The following is a 22,435-nucleotide window of genomic DNA, read 5'->3' as shown; positions in this document are numbered from 1 at the left end:
TTTCTTTCTGTTTTTGTTGTTTTGTTTCTGCTTTTTGGACACAGGGTTTCTCTGTCGTAGCCCTGACTGTCCTAGAACTGGCTCTGCAGTTCAGGCTGACTTCGAACTCACAGCGATCCACCTGCTTCGACCTCCTGAGTGCTGGGATTAAAGGCCTGTACCATCACTTCCCAACTAATTTAACAGTTAAGAAAATATAAATGAAGGAGGGTAGACTGTGCCTCGAGATTTATCAGGCCACCAGGCCATCAGGCCCAGCCACACACTGGCTTCAAGCCACAGGTAAGGTGACTGTTGGAAGCTTGCAAAGGGTGAAGGAAAGATAGTTATGGATTAAGGATGGATTTAGTGTAGGTCAGATCTTCAGGAGACTCTTCCAATAGGGATATTGTTAGACTTTCTTCCAGGAGAATGAGGTATAGAAGGACCCCCAGATATGAGGAGCCATTTCCTCAAACACATGCTTTTGATTTCCACATCCATGACTTTGTTCCTGGCAGAAAATCACTCACAGTGTGCGTCCCAGCCTCAGAGGACCTCACACTGTACCTTGAAGTTGTCAGCAGCTCGGATATTTTCTGTTCTCACTTAAGGCCCACCTCCTACTCTTTCTGGCTACTAGATGTCCCTTTCCTGATTCTGTGCCCACATGGCCCTCGACAGTCCCCACTCAGCACACACACGCCATCCACATGCTTGCTTTCAACACTCAGCCTCTTCCGGTAGTCTCCTTCCACCTCCCCACTGCCTCCCGCCTCTTCACCAGAACACTTCCCATGGCTGTAAAGTAAGCGCCCTGAGCAACATCTGTGTGAGTGATGGGCTCTAAAATTGAACAGCACAAACTATTCCAAATGAACCACCAGGCATTTTGAACTTCACTCACCACTAATTTCCAGACACAAATCCAGCTTGTACAGGAACAGGAGAAGAGAGATATTAATTGTATTGGGTATATATTATTAGGTGTTTCACTCCTCTTATTGTATGTTTGTTAATTCCTAAAGCAATATTGGTTGTCTCTGGCTCAGATTGCTTCAGATTTGTAATCGTAACTTCTGGGTGAGGGCCATTGATTTTGTGTGGCTGGGATTGTAATATCTTAAACAGAGGCCAATTCAGTTAGTGATTAGGAAAAACAAAGTCTTCTTCTGCTGAATCCATTTGCATAGCTCTTCTCTTAAAACATCTGAGAAACAGGTGGAATTAGACGTCTCTACTTCTCCCCCATTCTTTGGGCCTACAACAGTGGTATTTGCTTTTTCTCTCTCCACTTTGCCCTTGCTGTATCCAGTCCAAATGTTCCTGTTCATTCTTCTTAAATGCTGCTTCTGGCTTCAAGGTTCTCAGTTCTCACGGAAAAAGCAAAGACAATGGAAAGCAAGCCACTCCTCTGTTGTGGTTACAGACCAGTGGACCCAAAGTTTGACCTAGAGGGAGCCTTATTAGTGAAGCCATAATTACTATGCAAAGGCCACTGGTTCCTTAGTGTGCCTTCCATAACCAAAAGCATCACTGGACTAGTTTACAAGGTTGTGTGTTCGATCTCTACAGGATAATAGAACAGGTTTTGAAAAGGAACACATTGGAAGTTATTTAGATATTAAGTGGCAGGAGCAATGGATCATGGGAGTGGGGCCAGTCCTCTGATGTTCCTCACGCCCCCCCCCCAATACTGATGGAAAGTTGCTGCATGCAAGTCCTAAGATTTGTGAAGTTTCTTGTCTTAAGGAGGACTTAGCCGAGGCAGATAGGCATAAACTTAATGACCCAGACTCTACTTGTTAGGAACTGTGTACTCATTTCTATTCAAAATTCAATTGGCAGCCTAGGTCTTTTATCTGCACCTAGCAGATATATAGCAACACACCTAGCAACTGTCCGCAACCTAGAACCCCCACCTGCAACTGCACACACACCCTACAGTGAATAATGGAGTATGTTTTCTTCCTCTTCACAGCCATCAAAGTTGCATCCTATTCAATTGTACTCCACTATGCCCAGGTATGAAGCTGGGGAAACCATGTGGCCTAGAGTGGTTTTGAGCATGTGTGTAATAAGGTAAAACTGTGTACCTAAGTGAATGTTTGGGGAGAATCCATTACTTACTATCCTTTGCCTATGCATAATTGGATGCACATTTGATAAAAATCACATGTGTTATGGGAAGGAACATGCACAATAGAAAAAAATGGTTATGGGATTTAATCTGTGTATCTAAGTAGATAACCATTCAAACCATGCCCCTAGTAACCAGCTCCTCCTAAAGGAAGGCCCATACACTAATGTGGGTCCTTGAGTACCTTCACATATGAAGCCTGCTACCAATTCTGATAGTGTATTTCTGATCAGTGCTATTGATTTGCTTTGAATAAAGTTATTTTGCTCATTTGGTAAAATGTAAGTCCTTATTTCAGTACTCAAAATAAGAGGCCAAGAGCTGGACATACCTATTCCAGACCATGACCTACTCAAATGAGAAAATCAGATCTTTCCTTTCTTGTCAGGGATCCAGCCTTTCCACCAGGCCTTAGCAGTGTGAAGCCACCATGTGGCTGCTTACCCAGTAACTGCACTTTGTTCTCTGGACTCTGAACCAGGACAGAGCTGACTGAATCCAGGTTGTCATAGTTGCTGCAGCCCAGTGGACCAGTCCTGGTCTCGGTGACCTAAAGAAGAAGGGACAAGATATGGACTCAGAAAACAAAGGTTTCTCTTTGCCCTTTCCTTTGAGCCATCCATGTGGAGACTCTGGATGTCCTACCCCTGACCAAAGAAACTGCATTTGTCTACCCTAGGAATGCAGAGTGACTTTGTTTCCATGTCCTGAGTCAGTGAACATTGTTTCTATGTGGCCGGTGATAAAAAGTCGCATGTGGTCACTAGGGCCTTTGAGAGGGGAGCCAACAAGATGTGTAGCCAGGAAGTGGGGTGTGGAGTGAGCCCTTCAAGTTGGTGTCTGCCAGCTTGAAGGAGGCAAGGTGCCAGAGGTGGTTCCTCTTAGCCTGTGAGTGAGCCAGTTACATCCACTTGATGGGGTGCCCACAGGTTTTGGGGATCCCGAAGATGAAAAGCGCAAGAGAAATATGAATGGTTATGAGTATTATTATTAGTATTAAACATTTAAGTCCACTTCAGCACGGAGATGTCCTTAGAGAAAATCAGCTATGGGATTACTGCATATTTCAGTAAGTATATTAAATATACATAAACTCTTACAACCACGTAGTATTCCAAACACCGTATTTTAAAATATTATAAAGTTGGCCCATCAGTTTTCCCTGATGTTTAAAGTATAAGATGAAAAATGGGGAGCTTTAAGTTCACTGAAATAATTATGTAATAAGAATGATGGGGACCCGAGGCCCTTTCTTCTCAAGAGCTCAAAGCCCTTGCCAACAATCAATCAACCAATCAAGGAGTATTTATTGAGCAGCCTCTGTTCAATTCTGTGCAATTCATCAAACATTCATAGAGCGCCTTCCTGGAGCTCTTGAGGGGCTCTATCTGGTACTGCTGACCTCCCTGTAACTGCAGGCACCTGGGCTTTGCAGCAGGCGCAGGAGCTACAGTTTTGCATCCTTTCCTAAGAGGATGTGATTCCCACCTGGTTCCCACGCTGGAGTCTCTACAGAGGCAAGCTCACATTTATTTTGCTTGCCATGATGTCAACAGTGGCTAGGGCAGTGCCTGGAATGTCGTAAAGAAGCAGTGAACCTGAGGATGTGTGAGTAAAGTGTTCTAGTCTTTTCAGGAGGATAGGCACAATGATGTGTAAGTTACACAATGAGTCATTTGAGGAGGCGAGGCAGGTAGATTACAAATGACAGATAGATATCTGAGTTGTGTCCAAAGGATGTGTCACAGGAAGCACATCCCCAGGCAGAGGGAAAACTAAAAGAACAAGGGAAACATCACTGACTCTTTAAAGATAAGTAGGGAGCAGACAGTAGAGGAATTAGGGAAATATGTTGTAAGAAGAAAAATTCAAAGAGAAAGACACTGGGATCTGCAGTACAGGCTTCAAAGTATATAGGTGTGGGCCTGGCTCCTCAAGGAACCCAAAATGCATGGGACATCACAGAGAGGCTCCAGTCTGCCTAAGCTTGGAAAATTCACAGAGAATAAAGCTGTCAAGTGGGAGATGGGACGATACCACAAACACTGGGAAAGGAGTCAGGGCTGATCTTGGGAGTTTAAAACAGTCTTGAAAAGTGAGTAGGGATTCAAGGGAACTTGTGAAAGTATGTCTGGAAAAGAACAAAGAAGCAGCATCAGAAACAGTGCCTGAGAGCCAGCAAGACGCAGTCCGAAGGAGGACCAGGACCAGGCCCACACCAGGTGTAGGGTGATTCTCCAGTGAAGCAAAATGCCAATGGTGCTTTCAGGACCCAATCCAACCTTCCCATTTTCCCAATAGGAAAACACAGTCCAGAGCATAGAGTGGCGGGGCTGTGGTATCTGAACGACGGAATATTCCTAAAGATTAATTGGTGATTGATTGACTTTGAGATAGGGTCTTACTGATAGGCTGGCCTGTAAGTTATGATATGGCTCAGCCTGTCCTCATAACAATCCTCCTGCCTCACCCTCCTACGTATCAGCATCACAGGACTGAGCCCAAAATAATTAATTAGTTTAAATCAACATTGGAGCTTTCAGCCTCTAGTCATTTCAGTTCCTAGAAACCAGGTGAAAGGGTTGCCACCACAAAAATGTCACCACTTTGTAGACAATAGTCTAAAGAGATCAGTTCATCTAATATGCTAGTGATCTGCTCTCCTCAGAAGTCTAGCACTGGGCAAAAACAAAACAAAACAAGATGCAATGATGGGAAGTTAGTACTACTATCTGCTAGGTCGAGAAAGTCTCACTCAGCCCCTCTGCCTCCTCCCTGCACTTCTTGCCCTGCCCTCTTCCCTAAACCTCTCACTCCCATGGGCTGGGCCTCCATATCCCCAGCTACTCTTCCTAATATAATTCAGCCATTTTGGCTATGCGCCCTCTTGGTCCATGCCCCCTCTTGGTTTTCTTGACCTCTTGCTGCTGGTGGTCTCTTGGCCCTTAGCTTCCCCTACTCCCCTTTCTCTCTTTCCCTCGTTCTCCCCTCCCCACAATCTGGTTCAGTCTGCTGGCCTGGTTCAGTCTGGGCTCTTCCAGATACCTCTGGCTGTTTTCTTCCTCATATCTACAATAAACCTTCTCAGACGCGTCCAGGAGCCATCATGTCCTCAATTTTTCATTCACTATCTTTCTACAAGAGATTAAGCAAACAAGGTCTAGATAAGTTAAATGAGCAGCTCACTATCACATACATTCTATCCTAGGGGCTAGGACGAATTCAGTACATTCTTACATTGCTTTATTCAGTTAGTGGCAACTCACAGGTGAATGTCACAGTTCCTGCCTGTATGGCACTTGGAAACTTATGTTTCTAGAATCCCCGTGTTCTGGTGGATCTTCTTGGGCTGGCCTCTTTTCCCACGTGGACACTGTGCCCTGAATACATCTTAGTGATCAGACTAGACTGGGAAGAAAGAGCCAGGCCTACTTCAAGGCCGAGTCTCTCTTTTTGTAGTACTCCCTGTAAGAAGAGCCATGGCTAAGAACCAGCATGCTTTAGTGGAACCTGTGTGAACGGGTTGGGCTGAATGGCAGGTACAAGTGGATACGATAGCACTGAGAAACTGGTTTGTTCCTACCGCACGGTAAGCTGGCCACCAGTGTCGCTAAACTGTATTCCGGATTTTCCATCTACCTACTCCTGACTGGGTGACCCACCAACTAGCTTCAGACAGGCAGCAAGATAACAAGCTGTGTATAGGGAAGGGCAGGCCAGGCCAGGGAACAGCCACAACAGAGGCATTTCTGTTCTTTCTCTGACTCCCAGGCCTTTTCCTACCCAGTACTCATCCATCTCCTTCCCTCCATACTGAGGCTGACTGTCATCTTGTAATTTTCTTCCCTCTCTCTCTGCTTGTTCAAATGTCAGTTCCACAAGAAGACAATCAGTCAGGTAGGCCTCTGAGAAGGGGAGCTTCCCTTTGTTGATTGTGGTGCAGGATGAGAAAAATGAGGAAATACCCTGGCATCGTACCCATGTCCTGATAGAGCAGAGAGTAGTAAGCCAGATCTTCATGAGGAAGGCTCACTCAGACTTCACGAGATACCAAAGTCATTATTATTTTTATTTCTATTCTGTTCTGATACCACCTCTCTCCCCGCCATGGATAGGTGATGAGGTAGGAAGAAGAAAGGGGCCTGGAAAGAGTCTCGAGTAGATGCTGTCAGGAACTGACCTGGATGAGCAGCAGTACAGACTAATATATATATATATATATACATATATATATATATATATATATATAGCCCTGTTCCCTCACATGTGGTGGAAGCCCTGTCTCTGAAGGGCAAGTCAAGACAGTGCTCCGGATTTCTCTGCAGAGGGGCAGGCAGTTCCGGGAGGTTATTAAAAGGGCCCATAGAGGTAACAGAAAGTGCAGTTCACTCAAGTGCACACATTTCAAAGAGTGCCTCAGATAAGCTTTCAGAAGGGGAAAATAATTGTGTGCTAATTGGGCTGTTGACAGAGACCATCCTGCCTTCAGAAAGCCCTGATGTCTCCCAGGTTCATTAGCGCATCCAATTTTCCATAATACCAGACTGTGAAAACCATCGTTCCAGTGAGCCTACACTCCTCCCCCTTCTCTCACTTCCAGATTGCTACTGCCCTACCTGAGGGAAGAGGGGGTCACCTGTGATGCTAACAGCAGAGGAAAATGGGCCTCTAATGGTGAGCGATGGGGCTGAGCAGAGAGCCCAGCGATGGTGTGTGTGCTTAAAAAGGCTTGAAAGTGAATCAGGGGCTGCAGACTGCTGCAGCTTTACCAACGCTTATTTTTTTCCCCTTAGGATGGGCTGTGATAAACTCCCCCTTTCTGCCTAGGGTCTGGCTGGCTTCTGACTGTCTTTGTTCAGTCATCTCACGGGCTTTTCAATCCCTCCTCACCAAGTCCTTCTGCATCCTGTTACCAAAGAGGTGAATTATTTGTAACCATGAAAAAGGCCCTATCTCATCTTTGTGGTGCTGATCCCTTCTAGGAAGTTATAGACAGTTGTATATGCATATAACCTTTTATACTTTGCATGGTTTTCCTGTGGGTTGGATCATGTGGTGTCAGCCCAACGTGACAGCTGAGTAGACAGGGACAGCAATCATCATCTTTATCAACAGGTAGAACATGAGTGCAGTAACTAATTGGCAGAGATGCCAGCCTTGTTACCCAGCAGGCTTCCAGAGAATTTCTGGTGCTTTTGCCCTTTGGTTGCCACAAGAAAAGGTCTGGAGGAGCTGGCAGGATCGGGGGAGAGGAAGAATAGTTGTGATTAGGGCAAAATGTGTTGAATTATCTGGAAATTGTTCAGAGTTTTAAAAACAGAAGTAGTCATATTAGCTGAAAGTCCTGTGGACAGGTGAGTTAAGTGACTGGTGACTTGGATTATGGAGGGGACAAATGGAGTTCCTCAAGGTCATAGACACAGCAAGCATGGGGCTGAAACCCAATCCCCGAGTACTCTTGCTCCACTTGGCTTGCTTGCCTCTAAACTGTGTAGCCCGATTTCACCTCTCAAGCGTTTTATTGAACATCCTGCCCCATGCCAGATGCTGTAAAGAGGCTTGGAGCGATGTGCATTCTGCAGAGTCCCTTCTGCTTAAAGACCTACTGTCACAGTGGGTATGGGGAGGAGGGAAACAGGCATGCAAACAGACGGAGTGTAATGTGTGTGCCGAGCAGGGCAAGCCTTACGGCGCAGAGTAATGCTTTCTGGTTCCCAAAGGAACGAATCAGAGAGGGAAGGGCACCTGTTTCTCCACATTAATGCAAAGGAGTTACTAGGGAAGAGCGAAAAATAACCACAGGTTCGCTTCAGGCAGATGTGCTAGAGGGTGTTTCTTTCAGGAAGGCAGAGCAGGGCTCTCCTCTCACCCCATCCATCCCCACCCAGTGATACAGTAATGAATGGGACGGAGCCCAGCAAGACTTCTGCTAAGGCAGGCTCAGTAGAAAGAAGCAGATGGCAAGTGATATTGCACAGAGGACTCTTAGCTCCAAGGATGAGCTACAGGGCGCATCCTAGCTGCTGAACTATCCTATATGGGTCTATAAGCATCAATCATTTAGAGAGGAGGTAGACTCCACTGATGGCAATACTACAGATCAAACCCGAGCAGGTGAGCAGAGCTGTGAGAAGGGATACCAACACAGCCCTTTGATCCTTAGTCTAGAAAAATGTCCTTGAAATCTATATGCCTCGCTGAAGACTGGGAAGGGTGGAGATGGGAGAAAATATGAAATCATCCCTTTTTATACATAGTTTTCTGAGTTGCATCCTCCGTGGAGAACCCACTGTACTCCCAGAGAGAACCTTAGGTCAGGCAGTGTAGTGGGGATTGAATATTCATTTCACAGTCAGTGGGTCCTTGGATGGGTTCCCAAAGAAGGTTTCCAGGGATAGTGGTCCCTCCTCTGAGGAGACAGACAGTGGCTGTAACTCTGGGACCATCCACAGGGATTATAAGAGCTAGGGCTTTAATACTGACCTGTCTTCCACTCCTCTATCGGAGACTTCAGGGATATGTCTGGGAACCCATGGCAGCAACTCTACCAACATTGCTGGGTGTATGAGTTGAATGTCAACTCTAAACTAGTTATTTTTTTCTGAAAATAACTGAGAGTCATGTGAAGCTTTAAACAGTAAAAGGATCTGATATTCAATAATTATAAAATTCAGCTAATTAATACCTAAAGGTTAAGCCCATTCTTCTAGCTATCAGGAACGAGTACTTGACCATGAATGAGGGTGTGGTCCCTGTACTGATGGCAGATAAAATAGAAATGGTAGTGTCTCAGAGATGGACAGAGAGACTTTGCTCATTTGTTCATTCCTTTCTCCCTTCGTCATATGACTTCTGTTTACTCAGACCAACAAGGTTGCAAGCTCTGTACTCTTCTAGGAAATGAAGGCTGAGTGAGACCCAGTTTCTCCTATAAGGCTCTCTGAGTTTCCTGCGTCCATAATCACGTTAGCTAGCACCTATGGTTCAAATGCCAAGCTCAGTGATGGAGGCACGTGCTTGGAACCCTGAGGAGGAGCCCTTCACTATGTTAGGAGTCAGGAAAAGCTTCACAGGAGGTCAGTTTTCTCAACTGAGCAAAGAGGGGAAGGAAGAGCCATTGAGTCCACCGCCAGGCTCTGGGAATACAATAGAGAGCAAGTGGCAGGAAGCGAGATATGAGAGGATAGCATGTTTAATAACATTTGGTATTTGGGTACGCCTGGGTTACATGATGTGAGCGGAAGGTAAAAAGCTGTTGGGCAGAGAGAGGGCTGTTTAGAGATGAAAGTAGGAAGACAGCAGGGGCAGAGTGTCAATGATTTTTTCTTAAGAACAATCAGCCCTTTCAAGCGCCAACTGTGTTCTGCTCTGGGCAAACTGTCCATTTTCTTATTGAATATCACAGACTTTCTTCAAGGTTGAAAACTCTTCCAGTTATGTAATAGTTTTAGAGAGAGAGAGAAGAAAATGAAGTCCAAAGAAGTTTGGTAACCTGTGCAACACCCAATCCGCACGCAATGGTAGGACCTGAATTCTTGGAGAGGAGAATATAAAAGCATTGTGGATGAAAATCAGGTACGCATTGACAAGGACTTGGATTAGTGGACCAGAATAGGGGATGAAGGGAATTCAGGGGCAAGGAGCAATGGTAGTGATGGATCAGTGGATCTAAGTTAGGGTGTGAGGGGAATGGGCTAATAGAAGGGAATGAGATCCTTGAACTGTTGATAAAGTGCCTGTCTGTCATTTCCTAGTAAGAATTTTTTTTTTGGATTTTTCAAGACAGGGTTTCTCCATAGCTTTTGGTTCCGTCCTGGAACTAGCTCTTGTAGACCAGGCTGGCCTCGAATTCACAGAGATCTGCCTCCCGAGTGCTGGGATTAAAGGCGTGTGCCACCACCGCGGATTAAAGGCAAGTGCCACCACCGCCCTGCTTTCCTAGTAAGAATTTTGGGCTTCTTCTCCAAGCGTGAAACAGCTCATACGAGACTGACGGATGAGGGAAATTCTCCGAAGTTCTAATATCTTGATAAAACTCTCTCCAGGCTACTTAGAGTCCCTTTCCATCACTTCGAGCTGCACTAGATACCAGCTTCATAAATGAACCTTTTCTTCTGCTAATGGAAACCCATCCCCCCTCTCCCAGATGCTCCCTCCCTCCAAACACCGTACTCCTGTAATCTGCTACTTTTTCTCCAGTTAATTTCCACCGTGCTCCCTGTGAGTCATGACGAGTCCTCAGCGACATCTCTCTAACCCCAAGCTCTTCTTCAGAGCCCACTTTACCTGTTTTGATTTAGCTCAGCTTCGCGTCCCCAGGGACGGTTTCCTCTGCAGCCTTCTCTAGTGGCAGCGGGTTTCTTTCTCCCATCTCACACTCTTGAGCATGGAAAGGAGGCGGCTCCCTCACTGCAGCTCTTCCTTAGTGTCAGGCTACCTCTGGCTCCTGGAAGCCAGGATCAGGGTGCAATGCACCTCACTAGCCACCCCTTCATATTTATTTTCTTGCTATGCTTCTTAGCTCACGGAGCATGTATAGTAGTTGAACTTACTATTGTTACCAGCAGTAGTCTGTACCATTCTTACTGACTTCTGATTCCCATCCATAATACATACAATCATTTAACCTTTGCTTCTCTTAGATGCTTGGCTGCCTGGCCTTGCCTCCTCACAGCTGTAACCTCATCTCTGTCACCACACCCACGTTATGTCCTAGACTCTATTGCAAATTGCATTTCTTCTATAACTGCAATACAAAAATCACATTATGCTTCCTCCGTCTCTACCCTGTAACATATCAGTTCTCAACCTGGGGTGTGAACGGCCCTTTCAACAGGGGTTGCATATCAGATATTCTGCATATCAGAAACTTACAATACGATTCATAACCATAACAAAATTAGTTATGAAGTAGCAATGAAAAATGGTTAGGGCTCACCACAATATGAGGGACTGTATTAAATGGTCACATTAGGAAGGTTGGGAACTAGTTATCATCAGACTTAGACTTTCAATCTTTGGACTTGACCTATTTTTTTTATCATTCTTAGCTTCTTGTTTTTTCCCCCAGTGGTTGACATAGAATCCTGAATCTACATTGTGTTCCTTGGTATATAATCTTAACTCCTTTGCCTTTTTCTTCCACCTTGTCCACACATGCACCTTGGTTAAATCCAACTGTCTATCTAGTGCATGCCTGCTGCTAGGTAGAACAATAAATGGAGCTGATAAAATGCACCCAACTATAGTGGCTCACGACATACTGTATTGCTGTGGGATAACCCTTCTGGATGCTGTGAATATGTGTTACTCTCATGGGTTGATATAAAAGCTGCTTTGGCCTATAGCAAAGCAGAATAAAGCTAGGTGAGGATGTCTATAGACCATTTTGATTTTATACTTAGAATTTGAAAACTCCAGAATTCCTCAAAGTGTTATTACTCATCCATTAACATAGGACCCTTAGTAGAAATGTCCTGCAGGTTAATTAGAGCAGGGGGATTGGAGATTACAGCTATTGACGTCACAGTAACTATGGGTCCCTTAAAGACATGCATGGGATCATGAGATTCTGTGATGGTCGTGCTGGAACTCCTCCCTTGCCTTGTGCTAACATTTCTTTTTGTGGCCATGCCAAGCAGTTCCACTTCAGAACCTCATCTTGTGTAGTGTCTTCACAATTCACCTCTCTATCCTCAAGGGACTCTCTGCACTTCAATGACTACTAAACTACTTCCTGACTCGGGGGCCTTAGAACGCAGCATTTGTTTTGTTTTGGGTTGGTTTTTTGTTTGTTTGTTTGTTTAATTGAAACAGCCTTCCTCAATCCTACGCAATCAGTCAATCATCGTTCAGGTCTCAAGCTCCCAGGACAAACCTTAAAGTGCTCCTCCTGAGCAACCTAACTAATGCTAGTTGCTCTCTCACCAACCCTAGAAAACATAGACCTTGTCTTTAAATAGCTATCTGACATCTTCTCCTACCGAGTAGCTCAACCCCACTAGGATGCAGTCACGCCTGTCTTTGACAACAGCGAATCAGTCTGCAGACTAGATGTTCCTTCAGAGGATGGGTGATACGGCCCTTTGTAAGGCCCAGCTGAGATACCACCAGAAAGCAACTGCTTCCCCTTGCTCAGTGTGGTCTGGCTGACCTGGAGCTAGTTGAGGATTCGGCTTCCCCTTTACCTTAATAGCCCCTGTGGCTATCTGGATATGGTGCAGTCTGCGCAGCGTGCTCTCTCTGTCAATGAAGTAGGAAGCCGCCAGCTGGTGCAGGGTTTCCAGGGACACAGCGGAGCTGTTCCCACTGCCCCCAACCACAGGGACACCTCCTGATGTTTCTGACTTTCTGCTCAGTTTCCTCTTGTCCACAAAAATGGTCAGGGACTCTTCCCCTATAACAAAAACATGAGCTTATTGGTGAGGTTGTCAGCTCCAACATCCCCGGCCATTAAGAACCTGTAGCCCTCGGGCAGGGCAGAGTGAGCTCAAAGAGAACACTGCCCCTGCTGCGGGCCTCTCCCCATCATTCCCACTCTGAGAGCTCTTTCCTCAGACTGTGCACAGGGTCATAGGCCTCCCTGCCTGGGAAGCCCTCCTTTGCCTAGCTCTTAAAGCTTCCCAAAGCTCACCCCTCAGCAGTGTCTCCATTTAACATCCCCTATTGATCTCCATCACAGGCAATCTGCCTCCAAGGGGGAGACACAATTCTCCCCTCTCAAGTTGTTTATGAGAAGCCACATGGCTATTATTGCTTCCAGGGAAAGGGCAAAAGCTTTGAGGCTCTGCCTCCTCCCTCTCTATCAAACACCCCCCCCCACCAGGCCTGCAGCTGGCCCCAACCCCGGGGGAGCTGCTTTTTTTTTTCCCACTGCACACTTAACTATATGTTATGATAAACCCTGCTTTCTTCTTCCCATAACTGGGAGAACTCTGCATCTTCAGGTCTTGTGATTCTGTCCAGAGTCCTGGCTCCACTGTGCACAGTCCGGTCCCCACCCGCATCCTACCAGAGGGAGAGCCACCCAATTGTTGGAATTGTGGTTTGGCTGTTCACCAGTCTATACAATAAGGGAGGAGGGGGTCAGTGACGCAGTGAACATCTGTTTCTGTGCCTATAGATCTGACATTTGTAGCCACAGTAAGAAGTGAAGTCCCTGGGTTAAATAGCTAGTCAAAATAAAAGTAGGAGCGCCCCCTGCTGGTAGATGCTTCGTAGACACCTGTATGTGCCCTCCCATCTCCTTCCTTACCCCTTTACCCCCCTTCCCTCATGATGCCACTTTCAAGAAAATAGAAATGTTCTAGGGTGGTTTCGGGTGCAGAGAATACACTGTTCTCCAGTACACCAAGAAAAAATAGTTCTCCGGCAATAATAAGCCAAAAAGGAAGAAAAGATGCAGGGAGAATGATATTCAACAGATCATAAAAGCTATTTTCCGCAGTGGAACAGCCAGTTGGCTGGGACCGAGAATGCTGCTTACCTCCGAGAGTGGCAGAAAGTAAGAAATGGGTGCCGTACTTTTTGATGAGGTTTTCAGTAACCTGTTGCAGGTTGGGTCTCCTTCCGAGGAGGCGGATGTTGCGGACAAACTCTGGGGCGAGAGGCAGGGGCAAACTGAAGAAGTCTTTCCTTTCTAGGGCCAAGTTGTTCACTTTCCATCGGGCAAACTCTCTGCAGGGAAAGCCACCATATTTCAGAACAAGAAGTATGAAGCCTGAAATAGATAAGGTCATTTCTCCCCTTGAGGCCTCCCTCCTCAATATCCTTCTCGTAGGGTAGAGATTTCCAGCCTGAAAAGCTGATCTACTCCAGAGCATCTCCCGCCCAGGTTTCCCACCCGACAGTGGTAGCTAAGTGTCTTCCCAAGGTAGTCGCCACGCCTCACAGTGAAGCGGAAGCAGCGCGGGGCAGTGATCTGCGGAGGACTGATCGGGTCATAGCTGTTATACAGCTGGTGAGTTATATCATCCATTTTACTTCAGTTGCTCACTGCTGAAAACCGGGAAGCAGGTCTAGAGAGAATAATGTTTTACTGTTTGAGACCCAGATCCCTTCACACCCCCCTTGGAGAGAATTACATTCCCCTACTTGTTTATGCGGTTCATATCGATTGATAGCACATCAGAAATTAAAACTGAGAAGATTCAAGTTATCTCTCCAATATTACATTTGAAATTAACAGAAATAAGACCATTACATATAACTGAATCAATGCATTTCATGACAAAAGCTCTATATATTGAAACAAAGCAAATCTGACGGGAAGAGCGTTTTGCTTTGTGACTTTGTAAATCTTCCATATCTGCTCGACAGGATAGTTTCACTCTCATGTTTGTTTCTGCATCCAGTGTGTCATCGTAACTGTGGACTCTTATGCTTGGGACCAAACTAAAGAGATGGCTATTTCTTAAAAGTTACTTATAGCATGGTGTCTGAAGCCATATCAATAAACGTTGTATTCTACTGTATTGAAATCCAGAGTTTTACATTGTGTTTTGAACAGATCTTTTTGCCACACGTGATCGGGTAACAGCACACACTAGCCATCCTGGACATACCAGGTCACTGAAATATGCAGCTCTTTTAACCTCCTGGCACTTCATTGTAGAGTACTGAAACACCAGACTAGTAAATACCACCACCAAGTCCATCAGAAATACCTTTAAATATCAGGAAGCTGACTAGCTCATAATAATGATTATACTTTTTCTGGAACTTGAACTTTATGTGAAAACTAAAATTTTATTTTTGCTAATAAATAACATGTTTTTCTAGTTTTCATTTTTGCTAATAAATATCATCAGTTTAAAAGCTAGCTTGCTTTTTTTTTCAGAATGTGTCTGCCAAACACTTAAGTCTAAATAACTATAGGTTGTCTGGTGCTCTTGCTTTCAAGAAAAATAGGATTCTAGGAAGATAGTTGCTTGCTCAGCTTGCAGCTCAACCACATATGTATTTTCCCTTGAGCTCACCGTAGTTCTTTAGTGGCCTCAGACATGCACTGTGTCTGCTTCCCATTTCATCACATGAACATTAGAAAGACATGTCTCCAAGGTCAGCGTTTAACCCTATTATTAAACTGTACTACTTTAGGACATTCTCAAGTGAGGCTGGCATATTCTGTCCCTCTCCCTCTTTCTGTTTGTGTGTAGGGCTGTTTGGTTAGTTCATTTGTATTATAATGACCAGAACATGATTATTAGATAGATACATTTGGGACAAGTATTTTTCATTCAAATTAACATATCAGTTTTTTTTTTCCCCCACTCTCCAACTTTGAGAGCAAATGTCACATGGGTCCCGAAAGGACCAAGAAGACCACATTTTAAGTAGCCAGTTTCAAAAGATGTCTGGGTTTCCTTATGGACATTTCCAGAAAACAAAACCACCAAACAAACAAAAGAAACAGCTTTTCTGTCTCAGAAAAGAGTAAGATATAAAGTCTTCATAGATTCCTTACCCATCCCAATCCTGCTCATTGTGAAAGTACATAACCTTGGTCTAACCTTCGCTTCAAAGCCAAAGAGTGCGAGTGATGGAGCTTCGGGAAATAAAATAGGTAAAAATAAATCAATGAAAACCTATGCCTAGTCTAAGCCTGTAGAAGTCTCCCCCCACCCCATCTAATTCAAGAGGCGCAGACATAGAGGAGGAGCGTATGTCAACCATCACTAGCCGAACAAAGAAAAATGGTGACTAATAATTCATGGCTTCAACTTAGTCTTTCAAATTTCTCATTGTGTGGCTTTATTTATCGAACGAGGCAAGTTAATAATAATATATCACCAGTTATTTCTTTTGTGCAGGAAATGCTAAACTTTAATTAAAGTACAGGGTATTTGTCAAAAGCATTTGCTATCCCAAATCCCACTGCAGGGTAGAGAACAGTTGCCTGATCTCATTTGTAGATGGCTGGATGGGAACCAGTATCCTCTCGTTGGCTAGAGGATAATTACACTGATGAATCATAAAACCAGATTACTAAAAACAGAAACAAAATATAATCAAAAGAAAACCCCTAGGGTCATCAAACCCAGGCTCTCTGCCTTGGGATGAGATACACGTAGACTGTACTAACTAATACTTTCTATCATGTTTTGGCCCTAGATTTCAGGATGAAGAGGAGACATTCTTCCATCTTCCATGATTTCTTACAATGGACTATGCCCATCACTTTCCTGGCCATCTCATCCAGGAGGCCTTCTCTCTGTCTCCCATTTATGCCACCAGACTTATGACCACTGATATCATCTATTTTCTCTCCTTCTCTTCCCATTAGAACATAAACTCTGCCAGGGTAGGATTTTCTTCTCTGCTATAAACTGTCTCCAACAGTAGAGCCATCTTAACCATTCTTACAAGAGAATAACTGTATATCTCCAGCAAAGTTCCGTTGGGTAATTGAAGGAGACATTTCCCATGATCTTTAATATCATAGCTTTCCCATTCCACCAGTTTTCAAATTAATGGAAAATTTACTCAAAGATAGTTATAAGAATATCACCTAGGAAACAACAAGCAATTAGTGATTGATCTGATAGGAAATGAAACATTCAACATGTGCATGTATCAGGAAGTTATGTTTTGTTTATAAAAGTATATGAGCCTAATTTTGGTCACTTAAAAATATAAATCAAACCAGGTATGATGGCCAATATCTGTAATCCCAATATTTAGAAGGCAGAGGTAGGAAGATTGCTACAACCAGCGTGGTCTACCTAGGCCAGTCAGGATTACATAGACATAGACCCTGTCCTGAATAAAAAAAACAAAACACTGCCAGAAAATTCTTTTGATTTTTCCTTTTATACTGTTTGGGTCCTCACACACTGTCTGCAGCAGACATGGGCAACCCATGACTGGCCATTATCTACATTCAAAGCCCAGTACATGAAAAAAAAATCTCTCAGTTGAGACCCTAGTGCTTTACACTCAGATATTAATGATCAATATCCCCATTCCTCTACAGTGAATCTAGTCATTTCTACCACTCATTGTGTTAAAGATTGACCAAAAGAGAAACAAGCTCAGAGTTCTGCACTTTTGCTCAGTTTGACATCAGCCGTGGAAAGTCTGTTTGATGCAAGTCAATAGCTAAAGACTATTCCACTTAACGGGGAAACTGAAGCTCAGAAAGCTTTGTAATTGCCCAATGTCACACCACTAGAGAGCACGTATTCTTTTATGCTGTTAGAAGTGAAGGAAAAGTATCATCTGCCTAGCTTCTCCAGATTATGATATATACTGAAGCAGGAGGATTACCATGGATTCCAGGGCAGGATAGGTGACAGGGTCAGATCTGGTCTCCAAAAGATGGGGAGAAAAAGAGAGGAGAAGGAAGGGAGAGAGGAGAGAGGGAGGGAGGGAGGGAGGGAGGCAGGGAAAGAGGTAGAGAAGAAAAAAAAAGGAGGAGAAAAGAATGAAGGAAGTCGGGGGGAAAGGATACTCTCTTTAGAGTCCCTGAGGCTGCTCAGAGCAGGGTAAATCAGGGAGTCCTGCCGCCTTAGCACATGACCTGCTGTTTTAAAGACTGAGAAAGCCTTCAACATATCTGCGATTCATTTGTGGCAGACCCATCTTCCAGCAGGCACCTTGGCTGAGGAGAACCTTGAAACAAAGATGTCATAGTTTTACCTAAAGGAATATGACCAGCTGGTAGCAGAACCTGAGCAAAACGATAGTACACTGACCTTCCCCAGGGTCGTGTTGGTAATAACAAAAAGTGAAACCCAGAAGTGTTAAGGGAGTAGCTTGGATGGAGTCACACAATTAGAAGAAGGAGAAGCTTACCCCTCAGTGCCAGTGGTTAAGGTCAACACCACACTGCTTTCGACAACTTTGTCTTCCTTTGTGTCCCTGAAGTATGTATTCATGGCACTCCAGACGAAGACTGGAGTCCAAGTTTCAGGGGTGCTCAGGAAATCATAACACAGAACAACAAATGACCTAGAAAAGTGACTGGCACTGTCTTAGAACGCATTTTATGAGCAAACAATAAAAAATGATGGATAATATTTAATGAGCTCTTACCATGTGCTAAGCATCCCAAGTACCTTACAAGGGTTATCTATAAAATATCCCTATAAAGAGGAAAACAATTATTTTCATCTTGCGGATAGTGAAATGGAGGCAGGCTCTTTTAATTAACCCAGCTGGTAATGGCCAGCAGGTGGCAGAGTCAGAGTTGGAACATGGCTTGTTTAGACAGGACATTGCTTGACCACTGTGATCTTGTACCTCTGCTGGAGAAAAGCAAAGGGATGACCCTAAAACTGTGAGGGGAAGTATGGAGAGAGGGGGAGGAAGAGAGAGGTTTGCTGGAGAAATGATGCATAAGCGGTGTGTGTGTGTGTGTGTGTGTGTGTGTGTGTGTGTGTGTGATAAAATGTGAAGCCTTTCTCCTGAGAAGCTCACCCAGTTCATTGAATGGAAACACATTTGCAAAACAGGGAAAACCAGCAAAAGTCGAGTCTTCTCCTGCAGTGGTGCATTGCTATGTCTTGGGTGTGGCTTGGACCCATAGAGTTTGTTTACTTGTCTTTTAACACGGTAGCCAGGTGGCAATGTTAAGAAGTAATGGGAAGGGGCTGGAGAGATGGCTCAGAGGTTAGGAGTACTGGCTGCTCTTCCAGAGGTCCTGAGTTCAATTCCCAGCAACCACATGGTGGCTCACAACCATCTGTACTGAAATCTCGTGCCCTCCTCTGGCGTGCAGGCATACTTCGAGGGAGAATGTTGTATACATAATAAATCTTAAAAAAAAAAAGAAGAAGAAGTAATGGGAACTTTAAGAAGTCCAGGGTGGGGGAGGAGGGAAAGAATTAAGATAGTTCTCATGGGACTATGTGTAGTTTTCTGGGAAGTCTATAATGCAAAAGAATGTTCCTAGTCCCCCCCTCCCCTTGACTGTCCCTTCTTATTTTGTTCAGTGATTTCTCCTTACTGGGTTAAGTTCCACCATGATACCATCCACCATGCAATGCAGCCACGTGGATCCCTACCAGAGACAAACTGCCCACAGCACCACACCCTTTATGGTCCCTAACTGTGAACTCTATTAGCCTCCTTCCTTTGCGAAGCAGTCTGTGGCAGATCGCTTGTTATACTAATGGAATACTGACTAACACAGACGTCAACTTAGAATTAGGTGCTAACTGCATGAAGGTTCTGGTGCCAAGGCTTCAACCATGTACTTCGACTCCAGTCAGCTTCTTCCCAGACCTTGGGAACCTTTATTGTTACAGCATATCTGCGGGACATCTGTAAAGGGAGTTTGAGCCAGATAGTAGTACTGTAGGTTTGATAAGCACATTTAGATGCGGGTTCTTTTCAGATTCTAAAAGCCTCAGAAGACAATACTGGACGGCAGCCTAAGCTAGCCAAAGAGTAAGTGTTCATTTCCAATTTTTCATTTAGCAGGGTTTTTTTCCCCAGTAATAAAATAATCAAGGCTTTTTTCCTCAAGAAAAGAATGTTTTCTATATATCAATTATATTAACACACAGTGCCTCAATTAAGCCATCATCTTTGTTTCAATTAAGACATCAAGTAAATCTCCATTTCAATTTAGCCATTTCTTCTAAAATCTTCTCCCACTGCGTTTGTTACATAGTAAACAGCCTGAGAAAGCAAACATTTCAGACAGCACTGTTAGTACTATGGAAAGTTCTTTAGAACAGCAGAGGCCACTGCAGAAAAGCTTCCTGGTTTGAGCCAAAGGATGAAGAGAGTTCTTGAAGACAGACTTCAAGAAAAAGGCATTCATATGCATTTCAAAAGTGTGCTTCAGTAGATGGTTATTATCGGTAGACGCTCATTGCATTTTCCATCATCCATTAGTGCAATAGGACTACCTCTAAGTAAACAATATCTATCAAAGTGCCAACTAATAGAAACATACAATCATCAATAACAATTAAGATAAAACTTATGAAAGGTAAATTCCAGATGGGAAGATGGCACCCAGTGTGTCATAACAGACAAACATACCATGCACAGCCATGTGTTCAGACATGTTTAGATATGAAGAAAAAGACAGGGATTCTAAAGTTATCACTATTATTACTTTTGTCTGCTTCGCACTAATGACCTAGATTGCCAATGAATGATGGCCGACCCTCCCAATTGTACAGTGATGATTGGACACGAAGGGAGGGAAACTTCCAGTCATGCCAACTTCAGGCAACAGAAGCTTCAGAAGGGATTTGGACTGCGTCAGCTCTGAACCACCTCTGCCTTTGAACCCTAAGGAAGTCGCCATTGATAATGTTAAATGACTACAGGCTGTTCTAATTCAAAAATGGTACATAGAAAGTGGTGTCTCTAAGTCGTCACTGCTCTACAGCACTGTGTCCTGTGCGACACAAGGTCAACAACAAATCTGCCAGCAAGAGCCTCCCTGCAGGGTCTCACAGCATCCGAAGATGAATGATGCAGAGAGAGCACAGCTGGGGTCTTCCACCCAGGTGCTGTTTCCACTTAAGCACCACTTTTCAGGCTTGTAAACTGAGAGCATTGATCCAGCCCCGTGAAGAGCCATTCATTATGAAGGTTTCCTACCTGTGAAGTCCTAAGGGAGAGACATTTAAAAATAGAATGTATTGAATGGATAGGTGGGTAGGTAGGTAGCAAGATAGATGATAGATAGATAGATAGATAGATAGATAGATAGATAGATAGATAGATAGATAGATGCATGTATAATACATACATGCAAATAGAAAGATGGTAGTTAAATGACAGATAAATAATAGAAGATAGGCAGGTGATAGGTAGATAGATAGATAGATAGATAGATAGACAGACAGACAGATAATAGATAGACAGATGATAGATGTTTAAAAGTTGAAATCCAGTAATAATGAATAGTAGTCTAAACTGTACATAGCTGTACTGAGACTTTATGCTAAGAACTACATTTTTTTACTACTGATTTTCTAATGAATCTTTATCTTTCCACCTTTATTGGGAAAATACACTCATCACATTACCACAGTTATCGATCTGGTTGTCATCTGAAAGTCACGTTCCACATATTCTGAGCTGGCACATCTCTGTGTGTGCATTCAGCATGGCACCCCTGCAGGCTTGGCAGCATCCTAGCCTAGAGTCAGTGCACCCCTGTGTGCTAGGAGCCATTTGTTCCTCCCAAGTAAGACTCCAGGAATCATCGCTGTTTCCAGCACAGTCAACCAATCATCACCTGCTCACTCAGGCGACAGTTCTCAGAATAGGACTGGGACTCCCTGAGAGGTGGGGGAAGACTTAAGACAGCTGTAGAGCCCAGGATGCCGACCACCAAGCACCATCTTGTAGCTTGAAAATGGCCCACACAAAGGGGCTTAAATAATCGCTATTGCTCCTTTCCATTTTGGACCCTGATAGTCTATTTTCAGTAACCTCTCTTTGGGGAAGCATCGCCTAACTTCGATGCTCAAAGGGACTACTATGTTGTAAAGGGACTAAATTATCATTCTCCAAGTAGTTGCTATAAAATGGACTCTGATCATAAAAAATATGCCTGGATTTCCTTGAAAAATGGAGAAAGATACAGAATAGGTTGCTGAATAAACTATTTAAGGACTTTGGAACAATGAAGAGTACTTAAACCTAAAACATGAATGATTTTGTCATCTTCCATGACTTTTCTTAGTCTACTTAAACTGTCAACCAATGATTCTTCAGAATATTTCTCACACCTCAACTGGTTCTGGATAAATGTAAATATTGGGTTCTCTTAGCTCAACTTTTGCTTAGAGAGATGTTTCTCTGGACAGTTTAAGGCTTGCCAGTTGGACACAGGAGGCTCAGTAAGTATTGCATCATTGACTTTCCTAAAAGTTTCTGAGTAAGGCCTTCTCTTATTCCATGTCTATATCAATGTCCCGCACACCCAGGGTTCAATACGCCATGCAGAAATACTATCATTTTTCTTTTTTCATAGGATCACAGTTTTAAGCTCAGAAAGCTCACAGGAATGTATAGTTGGTTTTTTTTGTTTGTTTTGTTTTTATACTTTGGAGGCCCACCAGCCAGCTCCCAAATAATCACATGGAGGTTTATTCTTTCTTATTAATGACTGGCCTTAGTTTGGCTTATTTCTAGTGAGCTTTTCATAAATTAAATTATCATGTCTAACCTTTGCCTCTTGAAATTTGTCTTTCTCTATTCTATATACCTTTCTCTAATTCTTACTCTGTGGCTTGATGTATATCTGGGTGACTGGCCACTTCTTTAATCACTCCTTCATCTTCTCTTCCCAAATTTCTCTTCCTATTTATTCTCTCTGTCTGCAAGCCCTGCCTATCCTTT

The 22,435-nt window shown here is 43.9% G+C and overlaps 1 protein-coding gene across 2 annotated transcripts in view; it reads right to left on the bottom strand.

Moving 5' to 3' along the window:
- Positions 1 to 22,435, bottom strand: part of Brinp2 (BMP/retinoic acid inducible neural specific 2) — a 104,272-nt gene that overhangs the window by 6,415 nt on the left and 75,422 nt on the right. For both annotated transcript variants that reach the window (XM_050135416.1, XM_050135417.1), the window contains 3 exons: positions 13,605 to 13,795; positions 12,307 to 12,515; positions 2,564 to 2,669 (listed from right to left, as the gene is read on the bottom strand). In XM_050135416.1, coding sequence (XP_049991373.1) covers positions 2,564 to 2,669; positions 12,307 to 12,515; positions 13,605 to 13,795 — 506 coding nt within the window. The remainder of the gene's footprint in view (positions 1 to 2,563; positions 2,670 to 12,306; positions 12,516 to 13,604; positions 13,796 to 22,435) is intronic.

Source organism: Alexandromys fortis, unplaced genomic scaffold (genome assembly GCF_014885135.2).
Source record: "Alexandromys fortis isolate MF-2015 unplaced genomic scaffold, M_Fortis_MF-2015_v1.1 scaffold_21, whole genome shotgun sequence".
NCBI classification, from domain to species: Eukaryota; Metazoa; Chordata; class Mammalia; order Rodentia; family Cricetidae; genus Alexandromys; species Alexandromys fortis.
This window is presented reverse-complemented; position numbering and strand designations above follow the sequence as displayed.